The 19228-nt window shown below is 35.9% G+C and overlaps 2 protein-coding genes across 2 annotated transcripts in view; both read left to right on the top strand.

Moving 5' to 3' along the window:
• GABRA4 (gamma-aminobutyric acid type A receptor subunit alpha4) overlaps positions 1 to 1767 on the top strand; it is a 256206-nt gene extending 254439 nt beyond the window's left edge. The window contains exon 10 of the mRNA XM_060299294.1: positions 1697 to 1767. The gene's annotated coding sequence lies outside the window, so the exon portion shown is untranslated. The remainder of the gene's footprint in view (positions 1 to 1696) is intronic.
• COX7B2 (cytochrome c oxidase subunit 7B2) lies at positions 1756 to 2112 on the top strand. Its single transcript, XM_060299295.1, has one exon. It carries the CDS (start codon positions 1756 to 1758, stop codon positions 1999 to 2001), a length of 246 nt encoding a protein of 81 aa, XP_060155278.1. The 3' UTR covers positions 2002 to 2112.
• The last annotated feature ends 17116 nt before the right edge of the window (positions 2113 to 19228 follow it).

Here is a 19228-nt window from a genome sequence, read left to right as displayed (position 1 = left end):
CTATGTGTGGCACAAGTGCTTTTGTACTGGATTAAGGCTGCACCTGTCATACTCTGATCCATTTCACTTTCAACCAACTCTCTGAATTCAATTCAAATTAAACCTGTAGTGCCTTTTGGTGAAGAGATTCATGACTAACAGGAAAGAACTTTGAATGTTTGGAACCTTAGAGGAAATGCATTTGGTTCTGTTTTAGTCCTGTTTGTCACAATCATGAAAAGTACCACTTTACCATCTGGTAGGAAATAAAAGAGAACCTTAGGGTCTTGTTTTCTAAGTTGGGAATAAAATCATTTGCGTTTGCAAATCTCAGTGAGCAGTTATAAGTTTACACATACTGACCTCAGGCCCTTTTGTATCCATGTTGCCTGCATTTGGGCCACAGTTAACATATGTCATTGCTAGAGACTGAGCACTGTTTGACAGCTTGCACTGAGAAGAGACGTTGACGGAAAGAACTCCTCCATGTGTTTCTGCTTCTATATCTCTTGTTCAGTATAATTATCTGTTTAAAAAAAGAATTATTAGGGCTATTATGGACATGTACATCTGATTTCATGATTTTTTTGGCTTGTTCTCTGTTGGTTTTAACTTCTTATGAGGATACCAACGTCCATTTATATTTCAGATTAGCTCAGAAATGTTCTTTCTTTGCTTTTGTGTCAGCTATTGTGTATGCAAAATTACATCTTTTGATCTTGAAGATTTTGCAGACTATTGGAGGAGAATGTAAAGATAATTCCTCAAGAGAATGACAAGACAAGCCACAAGCTGGAAGAAAACATTTGCAAAAGACATATATGATAAAAGACTGTAATTAGGTTCATTGATTGTAACAAATATAACAAATGTTACTCTGGTACAGAATGGAGAAGGCATGCATGTATGGAGTCAGGAATTACATGGAGACTCTGTGCTTTCCATTCAATATTGTTGTGAACCTAAAACTACTCTAAAAAAATTGTTTTTAAGAATGATAAACCGAATGCATCATGTCACATGGTGTGAAAGAAGGGTTATAAAAGTGTAGAAGCTCAGAGAAGAGTTGGCTTATTCAGCCTAGGGAGGTTTCGAAAGGACTTCACAGAAACAGTGGCTTTTAGACTGGGATTTAAAAGGCAAGTAGAATTTCATCTGTAGGAAAGTGCAAGGCAAGAAGTACTGGTAGAAATGAGAAATGGGAAGGAGGTTAAAAGGAATGGAGAAAAGGAGCAAGAAGAAGAGGAGGTGGTATGACATACCCTGTGAATGCCTTGTAATTCTGACTGAAACCAGAGTTTATAGTAGGCATAGGCAGGTCACTGGAGTAGTGGGGCATGTTGGCATTTTAGCCATTTTATCAGCTGGACATTGTTGTCTCAGTTTGCCATTGAATTTTCCTTTTTTATGCTTTCATATGGTTATTAGAATCTATAGCTTCAGTTCTTTGGGTAATAGGCTTAAGGCTCCTAGATAACACAAAATTTATTGTAGAAGTAAGTCATGTGGAGTTCAGCAAGATGGAAAATTTCTCTAATCAGTGGGTTAACTAACTGCGCAAGTTCACATAGCTAATCAGTGGCAGAGCTAAGACTCAACTCCAGACATCAAAACTTACCTGCCTGGCCACACTGCAAGACGTGGTGTGGGTGAAACCTTTAAAGTGAGAAGAATTAAACGTGGATCAGATGTCATCGCCTATCTTTTGTTTTTGCAGGTTTCTTTGCAAGGAAATAGACCAGCAGCTTCAATCAACTGCAGTTCTGTCATACCTCCATGATGTTTCCCTTGGTCAGAAATGCACTAAGTAGCCTCAGGATTCGAAGCATTCAGCAAATGAGGGCAAGACAGAGCCACTCAAAACACTTACCAGATTTTCATGACAAATATGGTGATATTATACTAGCCGGTGGAACCGCTTTCTGTGTTGTTGTGTGGGTGTTTACAGCCACACAGGTTGGAATAAAATGGAACCCCTCCCCTGTTGGCAGAACCACCCCAAAAGAGTGGAATGATGAGTAAGCATCACAGTTACTGTAATACACAAGTGTCTCAAAGTCAGCTTGTCATTTCAGTACTCTGCTGTGCATTGAAATATAGCATAATCGAAGAAATAAAATGCATTTGAAAACATTAAAAAGTCTCTGAAAATAGTCATTATAGTGCCTGAAAGCAAGGCAGTAGCAGTGGGTATAGATTACAGGGGCTTATGAATAATAAATATTTGAAAGTAGAATTAAGGAAGCATGTATTTTTCTGGCTTAATGATTTATGCTAGGTATCTTTCAGTGGACATACACACATAGGTACTTAACAAATTAATTGTTTGGCAAATCCTATTGAATCTTTCTTAAAAACATATTCATAATTGACCATTTTTCACATCCTTTATCTTTCCTTCCCTGACCTGAACCACTATGCTTTTGCTGGGATTATTATAAAAACTCTCTAGCCAGTCTCCTTTCCTTTATACTTGATGATCGTCAAGCCTGCCCTGAACCCCCCCCAACGCAGTCACACACAGTCTTTTTTAAGCACAACAGTGACAATGATCTTTTTTTTTTTAAATTAGTTTATTAATATCACTCCTCTTTTCAAAACACCGTGACTCCCCATTTTACAAGGACATGAGTGCCTCAAGTCAAGGATAATTGGGACTATCTTACGGGTGACTTATCAGAGTTGGCAGTGGAGACCACCTCCTACTCCTGAATGATCAGCTTCAGGGTAAGTGTACTGTTCCTCAAGCTCAAATATATAGAGATATCATTATTCTCTGGATAAAAGACATGTTCCTAGGTGTATAATTTATAGGTCTTAGGCAATGCTCATTTTCAGCTTTATCAGTATTGCTAAGTTATTCCCCAAAGTGGTTACATTCTCACCAGCAATGTGTACAACCTCCTCTTATTCCACATCCAAACTCACTGTTAAGAGTTTTCATGCACTTTAATATTTGCTACTTTGATGAGCGTGAAACAATAGCTCATATTTTAATTTATGCTTCCCCGATTACTGATCAGGTCAAACATCTTGTGTTAGCTTTTTGTGTTTTGGGGTTTTTTGTGTATATGACCTTTCTTTTTTTTTTTTAATCATTCTTTTTTTTTGATTAATTAATTTATTTTATTTTTGGCTGCGTTGGGTCCTCGTTGCTGCTTGTGGGCTTTCTCTAGTTGTGGCGAGTGGGCGCTACTCTTCATTGCGGTGCATGGGTTTCTCATTGCGTTGACTTCTCTTGTTGTGGAGCATGGGCTCTAGGCATGCGGACTTCAGTAGTTGAGGCACATGGGCTCAGTAGTTGTGGCTCGCAGGCTCTAGAGTGCAGGCTTAGTAGTTGTGGCACACAGGCAACTGCTCTGTGGCATGTGGGATCCTCCCAGAGAAGGGCTCGAACCCATGACCCTGTGTTGGCAGGTGGATTCTTAACCACTGTGCCACCAGGGAAGCCCTGACCTTTTTATTTGTTGCTTTTGCCATTTTTCTATTCAATTGTTTGTCTTAATCATTTGTAGAATTATTTTTGGATATTCTTTATAGTAATTATCTCAGTCAGGATTTAATCAGAGAGGCAGAAGCAGTGTGAATAGTATAGAATATAGGATTGATTTGGGGAATTAAAACTAATACAGCTGTGAGAGCTAGTAGAGAAGTTTTTGCAAGACTGTTGCCTTTGTATCTGGTACTAAATATGTTCACAGTAAAGCAGGAAAACTGAACATGAAGTAAGGGAGAGCCAGGGCCAATGGGAATTGAGAAGGATGCACTGGGATCATGACTGTAAACTGGAACCTGTGCCTGTTTCTCACTGTCTCTAACTAAGATGACATGGATGACTTATGGGAGAAGCTGGTGCCCTTCTCTGTGGAACTACACATTCACCTTGCTCAGGACTCAGAAGAGCTGGAGAAGAACTGGTAGGAGTTAAAGTAGCTATAGGCCCAGGTGCTGTTTCTTATCAATCAAGCCGGAAGGTCAGTAGCAGCATACACAAGCTGCTGCAGCGCAGGGCTGCTGTTCTACACCAGCCTTCCAAGTGTAAAATGGATGCTGGTTCATGTCCACCATCCCTAGCGCATGCATTCTCTCTTGTGGCCAATCCTAACCTGAAACCATAGAGAGGAGGGAATTCTGGAAAAAGCAGTTCAAGCCTGGCTAAGTTGACATTTAGAAAGCCACAGTAATCCACCCCTTGTCAACTTGACATCAGTGCACATCTTTCCTAACTGTACCTATATTTCAAAAAAAGACAGTAGCAAAAATAGGCTTTCACCTAACATGATGCAACTTTCTCTCTTAAAACTAATCCTATCCCCAAAGGAGGACATCACAAAGACCCTTTATCCATGGCAGTGTTGCACTCTCAACTTCCAGTTAATGGAACCATTGCTGTGATCTCTAATGAAAGCCTAAGACTTCTAGACCAGCAAAGCTCAAAGTTATAGGGACAGGAAACAAATACTTCTCTAGTGTGTTGCTAGGGGTAATTGTGAAGAAGCCAGTCTGATCTCCACCTCTTGATTCCCAGACCTGTAAATCTCACCTCTAGGAAAATAGCACTATATATCTGTTGGTTATTTACAGGATGTCCAACATCTTAGAAGACATTACCTCAGCCTGGCAAGGTGGTGTTACCCAGCTGTCGCAGTCACTAACACTTCACAAGGCCATTGTACCATTTTATCAGTGATGGGATACATGGTAAGATCAGTGACTCCCATAAGCATAAGCCCATTACTATACATTATTTGCTTTTTATTATAAAAAAATAAGCTTCTTGGTCAGAATCAGTGCTGTGTCGCATACCATGGTAGTAATTAAGACATTTTGTAAATACCTGGATGATGGTATTCACAGGAAAGTCACAGGGAGAGAAAGTAAATCTACATTGTTACTAAGTGTGTATTAAAGTGAGAACAAAGTATTGCCTTTTCTGTGATGGAAATGGTCTAATGAAATCAACCTGGCACTGATGATTCCCTTCCTTCCTCCAAGGAATAGTGCCAATGGAGGTGCAGTGTTGGTCTGTACGTTTGGTAGATTGGGCACTCAACAGTGACTATAGCCAGACTAACCTTGATGAGTGCAAGTCCGTGTTGTTGAGCACACACATAATCTCCATCCCTGCTGTGATGACCACTTTGTCTCTGAGCCATTGTGAAAGCACAGGGTGGCTGAGAAGGAGAGTGATAGCCGTAAGAAGGGGTCATCTTGTCCATCGGAGTATTAAGATACTCCTCTGCTGAGTATCCTTTTGGTGAGTATTTATATGGAACCTGAATATCTTCCTACTCTGTGCTCATTTAGAGTAGTCTGTTCACAGAATCCATTCCCATGCTTGTCACCAGTTTTCCAGTAGTGTTCCTTCTAATTCCCCGCCCAGCCTGCCAAGCCATTAGCTGGCATCTATGGCTTGGTATACAGTTGTACCTCTGGCCCAAGCAACAACTCTGTACTATTTCATGTACTGCCCACCAGGAAGATTTCCCTTCCTCAGGGCCAATTTGGAATTAAGCTGTATTACTGAAGCTTTCTGCTTTCAGGTATGGCCAGCATATTTTGTAGAACCAGATCTGAATTCTTTCTTTCTTGGTCAAATGGTTTACAAACCTATAAATCCTAGGTTTGGAGTGACATGAAACCTTCCCAAACACAAAACTTGTAAACAGTGGAGCCTGGAGTCAAGCTTTAGAATATGTTCTTTTACTTCCAAGTTACACTGTCTGTTAGTCTTTCTTCAAGTTTACAGGTTGAAAGTTCTGGAGAAGGATTCAATCTGGAGCTAGAGAAGATAGGGAGCTATCTAGATTGTTGTGAAAACCATGGGGGTGAAAAACATTATCAGGAGAGTATATCAACAAGGAAGTGGATATAGGGAATGCATGAGGCATGCAATGAGTACTATATTTTAAAATGGCAATTTCTTTCTTTCTTACCTTCACCCTGAATATTTTCTGATTTGAAGTGAGGATTAAAGCCTACCTCTTTAGGTTTATATATGTATGTGTAAGCATGTGCCCGCATGCGTGCAAGTGTGTGTGTGTGTGTGTGTGTGTGTGTGTGTGGAGTGTGCATACGTGGGTATATCTGTATAGATATGTACACACACATATGTCTATACAGATATATATATATATTTAAAAAAAGAATTATTTTAGGAATGTATATACACATAAATATATAAATTATTTTATATTAAAATTTGTGACTGCTAGTTTCTTATAAGAAAATTGAGATATTGAATCTTTTGCTATTTCTAACTTTTCTCACTGGATTATTATAATTTGATCATACATAAAACATCAAATACAAGCTGTTTTGTTGTTCTCCATGTGTCTTAAAACTAACTTTTGAATGAAGTTATCAAATTTCCAGCCATAATGTGATTCTTATAGTGCCTCATACACTTCTTGGAAAATTATATTATTATATATTATTATGAGGAAAATATTACTTGGCAGTTACTGAATACATTTGCTTGCTGTCAGCAAAGGAGGAGAACTTCATTTTGACACATACTCCTCCTTTACTTGGAAAAACTGGGCTACTAGGGCTACACTTTGGTACTGGGCTTAAGTATGAATAATAAGTGAAGAATGAATAATTAAAGCTTTCTATATCTATGTGCTGTTATAGTTGTTGAAGGATTGAATGCTTTTCTCATTTGAAATTTACAGTAATCCTGTAGAGTACATAAGCTGGTCACGTATCCTATTGAATATATGTATACACATGATTAGCCATGGGTTGGTTAAGTGACATGGAAGCCATCTAAAAATGAAGATAGAAATAGAATCCACATTGGCTTTTGGTCTACTGTTCCATTAGAATTTCTCATGCTTTCTAAGAAAAGACAACCTTGATCTTATCCTGTGTGATGACGGTAAATTGATAAATAACTGGGGTGGCTGCATGCCAACTATTGGGAGGGCTGGTAAGTTAAAGGGTCAGGCGGGAGAATAGGACTGAAAGGGTGGTGTGTGTTTGATCAGCCTAGTTTATGTGCAGCCACTTTAATGGGATTTGAATATGAGGTCCAGTGTTTACTAGTTCTTGCTTCATGACACACAACCTTATAGATAAGTTAATAACAATGACAAGAACTATCCAAAAAAAAAACTGTATAAATTCTGGTCTCAGGTGTAAAATAAAGTAAGAGATATCTCTGTGTTAGAGTTTTCTCTCACGTCCTTAACTGATCTAACAGAGGCAGTGTGTGCCGTCTTCAAAGATGTGAGAAAAATGCAGTGGAGATAGCAAGCTAGTTATTAGCAGCCATTGTTAAAACATTTCAACAGAGAATTCCCCTTCTAAGAGAAATTTCTGTGAAATTTGGAAATTGTTTAAGTATTATGTTAGTTCCTCATTTGTTATGAGTATAGTAAATGGCATAGATGTACGACATACATCATAAAATCTTTCATGTTTTGCAGTAACAGCAGTTGCTTTCCTGGGGGAATGACATTAATTTGAGCAGTATCTCTTATTTTCCAATAACCTTTTATGTTACAAAAAAATCGGCAACTTCATTTTCTTCCCCTATCTGGAAACCATAGAAACCAATGTGAAATTATAGCTAAGAAGTTCGTCACTGGGCTATCTCAAGCTGATCTCCATGGAAACATATCACATTTTCTTGAAATGAAAGATCTTCCAATCAGACACACAACCATAACTGATGGGTGTCTGACAAATATACCAACAACAACAACAAAAGTATATGGATATTTTATTATATAATACATTCAGAAGAGTTTTAAAACTGCTTCATAAATGAGAACATTTAAATGGTATTATGCCAACTACAGAAATAAAAATACAGTTTTGAAAACAGTATTCTGTCGCTCTGTTTAAATGTTGTTCTTTCTAGATTTTTGCATTAAAGGCAACTTTCTAAACTCATACGGACTTTGAATTCAGAAAAATCTGTATTCAGAACCTAACTCTGCCCCTTAGCTATCTGGCTTATCTCTCCCAATTTTTTAATTATAAAATTAAGGGATATAATACCTGATTTACAGATTCTGTTTGCTAATGAGTTAAGGTAAATGCTTAATAAGCAGTTATAAATTTTTTTTTTTTTTGTGGTACGCCGGCCTCTCACTGCTGCGGCCTCTCCCATTGCGGAGCACAGGCTCCTGACGCGCAGGCTCAGCGGCCATGGCTCAAAGGCCCAGCCGCTCCACAGCATGTGGGATCCTCCCGGACTGGGGCACTAACCCATGTCCCCTGCATCGGCAGGCGGACTCTCAACCACTGTGCCACCAGGGAAGCCCAGTTATAAAATTTTATCTAGTTACATGAATAAATGAGTGATGGAAGTATTGCTGAAGATGAGGATGAGATTGAGGATTATAATTTCAGCCCTTTAATGAATGGTTAAGAGATAGTATTGTTCTAGATGAAAGAGACTAAATAGGAATGTCACTGTCAAGGGCTTTGACTATGATTTAGCTTTGATAATACAAAGACTATCCCTAGTTCAAAATTTGAATAATCTCCAAAAATTTATTTTTAAGACTGTTGTTTGGAGCTTGGGTCATATGAATGGGGTGGGGAAGGGACTTCATCATATTATAGGAGTAGGCTCTAAAATAAGCCCGTAAGGTAAAAATCATATTTTCAAAATTACCTTAAATTACACATAAAATTCTGTATTCATTTAATGTGGTGTTCTGTTATATAAAGAATAGATACAGTAGTATATGTTTACCAGACATACACATGACAAATATAATTGTACAATACACCCCCCACAGAGTGTGAGGACATGTCCTTTTGTGAGAGCAAAGTGAACCACTCAAGAATACACAGTCTTATGGAGCAGAACAAGAAATGGAATGTTCTACTCTGTATGCACTATTTTTCCTTTTTTTTTTTTTTTGTCTCTGTCATTCTGTATCTGCATCACAGTCTCTTAATTTCTCCCCACACCTCTTTCCATTTTCCTTTCCTCTGTTCCTGTCTCTTTGTCTCCAGGTCTACAGAGTTGAATCTGATTAAATTAAATACATATATGATGTGACTCCACTATATCACCCCGGAAACAATATTAAAATCAAGCAGCTTTTAAACTTTCTCTGCTGCAACCCATGCTGAATGATATACAACAAACTTCTATGCCTGTATTCATAGAATTTTATTCTATGAATTTTATAGACAGAATTTTATTCACAGAATTTTATTTTTCCAAAAATAAGGAAAGAAACCAATAGAAACATTAATGTTTTGTGGATTAAGAAGTCATGGATATTCATAAAAGTATTTTAAACACACATGATTTCATTGATTATAGAATTTCTCAAACTGTTTTTAAGGAAATAACTAAATATTCATAAGCTGTATGATAATTTATGTACCTCAAGTATGTTATAATTTATTTACTTCAAGCACGTTAAAGAACTATATTTTAAAATTTTGCTTACCTCAGGCTAAGATATAGGCTTTCAATTATGTTACAATTTCAAGTGCATTACATTTGACCACACACCTTTTTTTCTCGATGAAACACGTTCAAATGTTAATATATATGAGGGGCATATGCTAGCAAAACCTTAAATTCACTCCAATTTCTTTCTTTTTCTCTATATACCTACTTCCCCTACCTACTAAATAATTTGTGAACCTGAGTTTTTAACTCTTAGGACTGTAGTAATAAAGACATTATGTGATTTTTACATCACTCGATGTTAATGAGAATGCTGGTTAGGATCATATGCCACCCTGCCAAAGTTTGTTTATTTCATACATTCTCTAAATTGTGATACTAAGAAATTGTTTCAGCTCTAATAACTGTAAAAATTACTCCCTAAGAATACTGAAAAGCAATAAAAGCTGTTATCCCCAGTGGAATAGGGTAAGACTTCGGACCTTACAATTATTTTTTAAAAGTTATTCATAAATTAAGCTTGTAAGAAACTACCCACTTCATATATGAGTGAAAATTAATTTTCAGTGTACTTTCACAATATTATATCTGAAATACAAATAAGTTTGAAATATGCTTGTTATTTTCCTAATGTGACAACATAGAATGATTTGTTGAACATGAGAATCATTCTGTAAATTTAAAAAAATAATAATTTAACTTCACCTTGGAACAAACAGCATTAAAATTTGGCTAATTAAAGAATCAAACCAACAGGAAAAAATAGCGTTTTCTTTATTTGCTAAATGTTATCCAACTTCGGTAGTCAATTTTTGAGTTATTACCTAAGAAGTGAAGAAATTTAGGATGGTTGCTTCTGTCAAATGAAACAAAAATGCTATTACTAGCACTTAAAAGGAAGATTCCAGGACAGTTGGATGAAAAGGAATTTTATATTGCACACAACTACAACTACTTTTTCTGAAATATTACATAAAAATTTTAAGCAAGATTATTTTCTTGGTCTTTACTTATATGTCACATATTTATATAGTTGTTTAATAGAATGCTACAATAGAGTGAATGTTTGTATTCCTCCAAAATTCATGTTGAAGCTTAATCCCCAGTGTGATGGTATTTGAGGTGGGGCCTTTGCGAGATGATTAGATCATGATGGTAGACTCCTCATGAACGGGATTAGTGCCCTTATAAAAGAGATCCCAAAGAGTCCACTTGCCCTTCGGACATGTGAGAACATAGCCAGAAGAAGCATCTTTAAATGAGGAAGTAGACTCTCATCAGACACTGAATATGAAAGCAGCTTGATCTTGGACTTCCCAGCCTCCAGAACTGTGAGAGAATACATTGCTCTTGTTTATAAGCTACTCAGTCTATGGGATTCTGTTATAGCAGCCTGAATATACCAAGACAAATGTTTTGAATACTTTACTCATTCAAAATTTATAATTTATTGGATTGCATTATGAATCTCCTCAGAATATAATATAATTAACTAGTCTGTGGAATAGGATTATTAGAATTTGAAGTGACTGTGGAAAAGAGAGTGGCAAAATAACAAAAAGCATCTTCTTTTATGAATTAGTCCCAAATACCTGCCACACCTTATTTGTATTAGTTGGAACTGACCATTTTGTAAAGCTCCCTGTCACTGAGCCAAACCTCTCTTCAGAGCTAAACTTTATAAACTTGTTAAGTTTGTCTGTGGTTAGATACAGTAAGGCTGAGCTAAAGAGAGCGATCTAAAATGCAGTTTCAAGAAAATTGAAATTTATTTCTCTCTGATTTAGCAGTTCAGTGTAGGCACATGGTTCAGGGCCATAAGCAACACCATAGTGACAACAGAGGCCACTGGAGATGCAAGGACAAAAAAGAAGCATTAATAATAGGAAGGAGATTTACATATCTCTCAAGTCAAAATAAGTTCACTCTTTTCCCCCAAAACAGTATGGTTATAGAAACAGTAAGATTATGTTTGTGTTGTGTGTGTGTGTGATTGAAGTAATATAAATACTATGACCTTATTACAATTAAAACCAAAACCAAAAAAAAAAAATCCCAAAATTATAAAACAGAAAGCCTCGTCCAACTGGAATGAATTATATATATATAAATGGCAATGTTTCCTTCAAACTGAGGAAAAAATATAACAGATTATTTGGCATATTCCTATGCAAATATATTTGAAAATCTAGATAAAATGAATAATTTATCAAAATTCATTAATCCTAAAGGATATAAAGTCTAAACAGACCAATTACCATAGAATAAACAGAGGAAGTAGAGAGATGACTCCAATTAAAAAAAAAAAAAAAAAACACGCCTGAATAGGCCCAGTTGAAAATTTTGCCAAACTTTGAAAATAAGAAAATCTTCAATCTAAACTATTCTAGAACAGAAAAAAAAGAGGAAAATTCCAAATTCATTTTAGGAATGACATGAGTGTATTATAGACTCCAAACATTACAAAGATTTTACCTAAAATAAAATTACAGTCCAATCTCAGTATGGGAAAAATACATGATGATCATGTGGATTTATTCCAGGAATGCAATGTGCAATGATAGTTAAATATCAATAAACATTTATATAACCCATTGTATTAACAGAGCTGGGGAGATAAATCATCTGCTCATGTTCATAGATGCATAACAATATTTAACTATTTAAAATGTATTATGCTTTAAAAACAAAATAAAAATATGATTCATGCATGTGAGTGCATACACACACACCCCCTACAACCCTTGACCCTAAAGTCGGCATCTTACCTAATGGAAAAACATTTGAGACTTTTGATTAATATCAAGCACAAAGCAAATATGTTCTGTATTTCTGTTGTCACTTAACATTTTTATTGCAGGAATTAGTTTATAGAATTAAAATGCAATTAGAGGCATAGGAATTGGAAAGAAAGAGTTAACTTCTATTTGCAGATGATAGAATTATGTATGTGGAAAACCAAAAAACACTGATGGGGTAACTACAAACAATAAGAGAATTCCAGGGTGGGATCAGATTATAAAATCATAAGATCAGCGTTCGAAAGGATAATGTGGATGAGGCAATTCCGTTTACAAAAGGAAAAATAAATGAGCACATAGAACACCTAGATATAGACATATGTCCAGCATATATGTGTGTGTCTATATAAACGAATGAAAATACATACCATGTTCTTGGACAGGGAGACTTAATGTCATATAGAGTTTAATCTTCCTTGAGATAATTATAACATTAAAGCTTTTCCAGGAAATACTAATAAACTATATTTCTTTGGGACTTGGCAAGTTAATTATAAAATTTATTTATCACAGCAAATAATCAGGACACATGAAAATCCTGTGTGTGACTGACTCTCTTAGTTATTAAAATATTTTTCAGAGTCTGTATTTCTAAAGCCCTGTGCTATCGTGTACAAATGGAAGCTCAATATAAGAGAATAGGGAATCCATAAATAGAGCTTATTGTATTTAACATATGACAAAGGTAGTGATCTCGGCTGGCCTCGGCCTGCAACGGCTTGAAGGAGGGTTTCGGTTCCCGGCCAGAGATTGAAGTCAGGCTGGGGCAGTGAGAGCGCTAAATCCTAGCCACTAGACCACAGGGGACCAGTAGCCAGTGACAAGGCCTTGGCCCATCACTGTGTGGAAATGAATTTTCACGTAGAGACGGAAAGTAGTGAAACAAGTGAAGTGTTTATTAGGAGGAAAAAGGGTACGTGTGGGTAGACACATGGGCTGGCTCAGAGAGAGAGAGTCGCAGCCTTGTGGTAGTTTGAATCACTTTTATAGGACGTTTCTTCCGGGTCTCCTTTGGCGAATCATTTTGATTCGCCTGGTTCTGAGTCCATATTTGGTATATCTCAGGAACCTCCCATGTGTGCACATGCATCTCTTAGCCAAGATGGATTCCATCAAAGAGGCCTATGGGTAGCTTAACATCACTCCCCTTTTGACCTCCAAGAAGCTTTATAGTCAGGAAGGTCTCCTTGACTTTGAGAATGAGAAGTATGTGGTTTCTTATCTTTTATCTGGGCAGAGCCCAGCCTCCTCTCTGGCTCCTGCTGTCAGGGAGTTTCTGTCCACAGGGAATGAACTCCTGCTGCCCACCCTGGGGCCCCTCTGTCTCTTGCCTCAGTAGCATTTACACAGTGGGGAGAAGATGAATTTTTAATGAATAGTGTTGGGATAACTAGTCAACCACAAGGAAAATAGATAAAATTGTATCCATTTCTGACACTGAAGACAGAATAAATTCTGACTGGTTTGGATCTCTAAATACAAAAAATGAAAATATAAAACAAGAAAAAAATATAAAACAAGAAGAAAACATGGGGGAATTTATAAAGCAAGAGTGTGAAATTTTTCCTAATTATGAATCAAAGTCCATATGCAAGGAGAAAAAAATATTGATACATTTAACCATATAAAGAAATAACTTTTACATTGCAAAAAATCCAATAAGCAGAGTAAAAAACACATGATGAATCAGAAAAAATGTTTGAAAATTATGTCAATTTAAAGAGTTACTATCCCTAATATATAAAAGCCTTCTGAAAGTAGAGAGGTAATTGAACAATGGGCAAAAGAGATAGGAACAGACAGTTCACAGAAAAAGAAATGCAAATAGCTCTTATATACATGAAAATATTCACAACTTTCCGTAAGAAATGTGCTAATTACAGCTAAACTGAGATACTGTTTCTCACCAATCAGATTGACAAAAATCCCAAAGTTTGACTAAATGTTGATGAGGTTGAGGGAAAACAGGCACTTTCATAGATTGCTACTGGGAATGGAAAACGGTAAATTTCTCTGAAGGAGAATTTGGCTATATTTTGCATTTATCTTTTAACCCAGCAATCTCATTTCTAGGAATCTATCTCAGAATGCACTGGCAAATACATGAAAAGGTATATGCAGAATGCTATTCATGGAAACACTTTTGAAATAGCAAAATACTGCAAATCGCCAGTTACTGAACTCTTTTTTTTTCTCTGCTTCAAAATCCACCCTCAGATTTGCAGTCTGGGCCTCCACTAACCACCTGTTTGCTCCCTGGCTTCCCCAAGTCTATATGCCTGCAGGGGGCACTATAGCAAAACTGGAACTTGAAAAGGAAAGAAAGGACGCCAGCCTTTCCGAAGGGTCTAGATGATGCTTTGCCTTTACTTCCTTTGAGTGTCACAACAGCAACACTTCTTCACTCCAGCAAGAGTTTGTTCCCCACTGATTTAAATACTGCCTTTAGCGCACACTAAATGCTTTTGTCTGGACCTTGACTTGGATCATACAATTTATTTGGAAGAACAAACAATATCCAGGAAAACTTGGACTTTTTCATAAGTAGTGTTGGACTAGCTGGTTAACCATAGGAAAATAGATGGCACTGATTCCATTTACGGCACTCTTCATAGGTTTGATTCCAAATTGTTCTGAGATTTAAATATTTAAAAAATGAAATCTTAGAACTAGATGAACATGAGAACACTTATGTGTCACACAGGTAGTAACTAGAGGGAAAAACAATACCCATGACTAGGGAAACAAAGGGAAAAAAAGCTGCACTTATGAGAACTTCAAATCATAAAAAGGGTGGTGGATAGAACTGTTACTTAGACCTCCAAAGAAGGGACACTGCTTGGCTGGCATTGGCATCTTTGATCTTGGAGTCCGGTAGATGGCATCCAGACCTCCAATGAGGGGCAACCAGCAGGCTTGTGCTGGTTGGTGTCTGTGATAGCGTAATCATCTGTCTGTGAGAATCAGAAAAACTCTAAAATGGAATTAAATGTTCCCTTCAGAGAATATTAGGAAACCATCTCGTTATTTCAGAAATTGGAATAAAAATTTTAGCATTTATATTTTTCTAGCTAATAAGTAAAGAAAAAAGACAGAGTTAGAATATTACCACTAAAAGAATGGATCTAAGCAATAGTAATTAGTGACTACTTACATCACAAAAGAAGAGAAAATAAGACAATATATGCCTACTGGTGAGAGTACAAACACTGTCTCTGAACTACTGTTGCCAAAAAAACCCACAGTTGAATATCATTCTAACTACCGATTTACAAGAAATAAGGAGACAGAGAAACATTTTGGACAACACCATGGGGCTGCGGTATGCAAAATCAAGACTGGGAAACTCTTTTGGACAAATATATCCAGTTTCCTCTGCAAATAACTGGCAAGGGAAAAAAAAGAAGAGAGTGGGAAGGAACATATATATTAAGTGAGACTTAACAGACAAAATAATTGCAATATATGGACCTTCCTTGGATCTTAACTCAAAGAAACAAAAAATATATGAGACGATAGGGAATTTAAATACTGACTAGACTGGACGTGTGATGATTTTAAAGAACTTTTTTTAGATGTAATGATATTTTGGTTATGTTAAAAGTAAAAGAAGGCTCGTATTTTAGAAATACACCCTGAGACATTTTTAAGTAAAATGCTGTCTAGAATTTGCTTCAAAATAATCCAGTGTGTATGTTGGGAGTGGGTGCATAAATGAAATGATAATGGCCATTTGTTGAAAACTATTAAAACTTAGAATTGTATGCATAGGAGTTCATTTTCTTATTACTTCTATTTGTATATTTATATATTGTTTTTGACATTTTCCAAAATTAAAAATACATTTAGTATACTTATAGTATATTTTGCTGATAATCATAGTGAATAATAATGACAATGTGCCTTTCATTTTGAGAACTATGATGTTTAAATGCACTTTAAATGCATTATTTCTTTAAATTTCCCCAATAAATGTGATCTTTTTATGATTATTTCCATTTGTTTGATTTCAAAGCCTTTACCCTTACAACTATTTGCCTCTCTGCCATTCTATCTAATTAGTGGTAAAGGTGATAAAAATTTCAGTTGCAAGTTTGGCAGTGAATAAGTCCTTTTAATATTAATATTTAATAATTATGAAATAATAATGCTTGCCTATTATTATTATGTGCCAGGCACTGTTCTAAGGACTTCGGGTGTATTTATTTGACACCCTTAACTACCTTATGAAGTAAAAGTTTTATTAGCTAAATTCATTTTATCATGCTTTGAAACTTGTGTGATTTGAGAGTCACCTATCCAGAATCTAAATATTTATCTTCTGTTAGACCTATAAATTCCTTATTTGTTACTATTAGAAATAATACTATATGAAGCAGCCTATACACAAATCTTGAATCTTCACTTCTGGTATTTTTAAGTAGCGTCTTATAAGAGAAATTGCTAGGTATAACCATTTTTAAACTTTTGTTATATATTGATATGGATATTGACAAAAGTGCTTTTTAGAAAAATTTTGGCAACTTCCACCAGTTGTACATAGCAGTTTCAGCATTATGTGGAGTTCAGTACACTTGAGTCCCACTTTGTAATCTCATTTTTAAAAAGCAGGATTGAAACCTGAGAGGTAAAGAAATGCCATGTCATTTGTATGTTAATTTTCATTTCTTTGATTGTTGATAGTATGGGGCATTTTAAAATAAGATAATCCTGTATTATGCAACTGTATGTATGTGTGTATATGTATTGTCCATTATATTCCTTCATCTGCTTTTTAGACTGACATTCTCATCCTATTAAATTGTAGGACTTCTTGATACCGTAAAGTACCAGTTATTTTCAGTCATATGTGCTGCAAATGCTTTCTTACTTTAGTTTTTGCCCTTTAAATTTGTTCAGGATATTTTTGACAGGTGAATTTTTTCAGTTTTGATGTAATCATTTAATCAGTCATTTCCTTTGACCTTTTCCAGTGAGCTTTTTCCCTTGGATAGTCTTTTGGGATCACAACATCAGAGAAACATTCACAGGCTTGTGCACTAGTTGGTTTGTTTTTGAGACATTATTCTCCCCTTTGTCCAAAATGCTCTAGTCAACTGATTTCCTTTCATATCCTTGAATCTACCAAGCTCTTTGCCAGTTTAGTCTGGGGAAGGGATATTGTAGTGCCTGTTCTCTAGGCAGTTCAGAGCTGGACCAACTTGTTTCAAGGCTGTTTTGTAGTCTGAATTGGTTGAAGAATCCTGGCTGTCAAAGAACCTGATCTCAGCAGGAAATTCCCGGCATTGAGCTGAAGAGCATTATTAGTCTAAAGGCTGCAGAAGCCAGCTTGTGACAAGAGGATCACCAATGCCTTACAGTGTGAACACATGGCTTTGATGCAAATAGGTCATGAGAAGAAAATACAGAGGAGAATTAATTGAAAAACGTCAACATTTTAAAAGCAAGGTTTAATTTTTGTTGTCATTGCCTCTTTAATGATGGCATAGGAGACATTTAGCAAGATGCTTGGAGAATTTCATTCACAGACATAGCTTATCTAAACCACTGAAATCCCAAAGTTTCATCCCACTATTTAACTCACATCAAGTACGTATTTGACTACAGACTTTCAGTGACAACAACAAAATAAATCATTCCTGTTAAAACTTCAGAGATGATTCTCCATTTCTCTTTTCACTACTCAGAAAGAGAGTTAAAACAAGTGTGAATTTAGAAACCTGACTTTTGTTTGGAAATCTTGTTATTTTGAGAAGGAACATTTTGAAACAGATTTTTTCCCTTTTATTTTTAACATTAGTTTTTATTTGTAACGACGTAATACAAGTCCATGGTTTTAAAACTCTAGCAGTGTAAAGGGCTTAACAAAATAAACAGTCTCCCACATGATTCCCTTCTATCTTCAGTCTCTCTTTCATTAGAACCATTTTACAGTTTTCTAATTGTTTTTCTGTTTGTTATTTCTTCTTATAACTCTACATCATTAAACTTAAATTGATATGTCTTGATTAATCCATTTCAGACATTGTCTGTGGATGTCTTTGTATGATACATGAATATCTAGCAATTTTTTCTTTGTACCACACTTTTCTCATTTGGGGGATTAGAAAATCTTTTCAAAATTTCATGTTTAGGGTTAAAGTTCTTTATTTTTTTAAAGTTCTCTTCAGTTCCCTGATAATTGATATTTCTACTGGACTTTTTCAAATTTGTTTACCCTGATCTTTCTCTTGCTACAGGTTTTTGTTCAATTTCTAGCATTTTTCTTTCATAATGAGAATGACTGACAATGTCAGGTGTATGGATGGGACCTGTGAACTGGCAGACTTCGTTTTGAATAACTGAGCAGAGGACTGGAATTATTCTGAATAGTAGAATTTGAACAATTTTTCTTTTGAGGCAAATATCCACTTATCCCAGTTTGCCCACGGAGAGCCACTTCAGTTTCATAGAAAGAAGTCTTCTTCCCCCTCACCCCAACACTTTGGGTAGGTTTGCATTATTTAGGGGTCAAGGTACATGGGGAATATTTCACCTTTTCTAAAACTTAACAGTGAGGTGTTGTATCTAGAAGGCCAGCTTCCTCAATTTCTGGGCCCTTCTTAAATTTTAGGATGGGTGTGTCCTCCTTTGTTTGTCCATATTTGATAAATCTTCTGTCTGCTGAAAGCCCTTATCTCACTTTATTATAGTTGTGTATACTTTTTACTCTTTACTGACCCTTTTTGAGGATCTTGAGTTAAGAGAAGAAAATTTTTTGTATTCAGTCAGCTGTCCTGAACCAGAAACCAACTTACTTTTTAAAATAAATTTTATTGCATTTTGTTTTAAAAACAAATACATAATCATTGAAGAAAACTTGTAATACTCAGGAACATATAAAGAAGGAAGTAACCATCAATGATTGCCTAATTATTAATAATAATGACATTTTGCTACTTTTTTTTTTGCAAATCTGTATCTCCTTTTACTTCTGTATCTATAACTCTAGTGTAGATTTGGTCCAAGTTTGATCACAACATGGTATGGTAAAAATTTTCCATGTGAATAATAATTACTC

The sequence above is a fragment of the Globicephala melas genome, chromosome 5 (assembly GCF_963455315.2).
Source record: "Globicephala melas chromosome 5, mGloMel1.2, whole genome shotgun sequence".
Lineage (NCBI taxonomy): Eukaryota > Metazoa > Chordata > Mammalia > Artiodactyla > Delphinidae > Globicephala > Globicephala melas.
The sequence above is the reverse complement of the archived record's forward strand: the minus strand, read 5'-3'. Positions and strand labels throughout refer to the sequence as shown.

What these genes read in the sequence shown, in the direction of transcription:
- COX7B2 (XM_060299295.1), top strand. Translation starts at nt 1,756, where the DNA reads ATGATGTTTCCCTTGGTCAGAAATGCACTAAGTAGCCTCAGGATTCGA.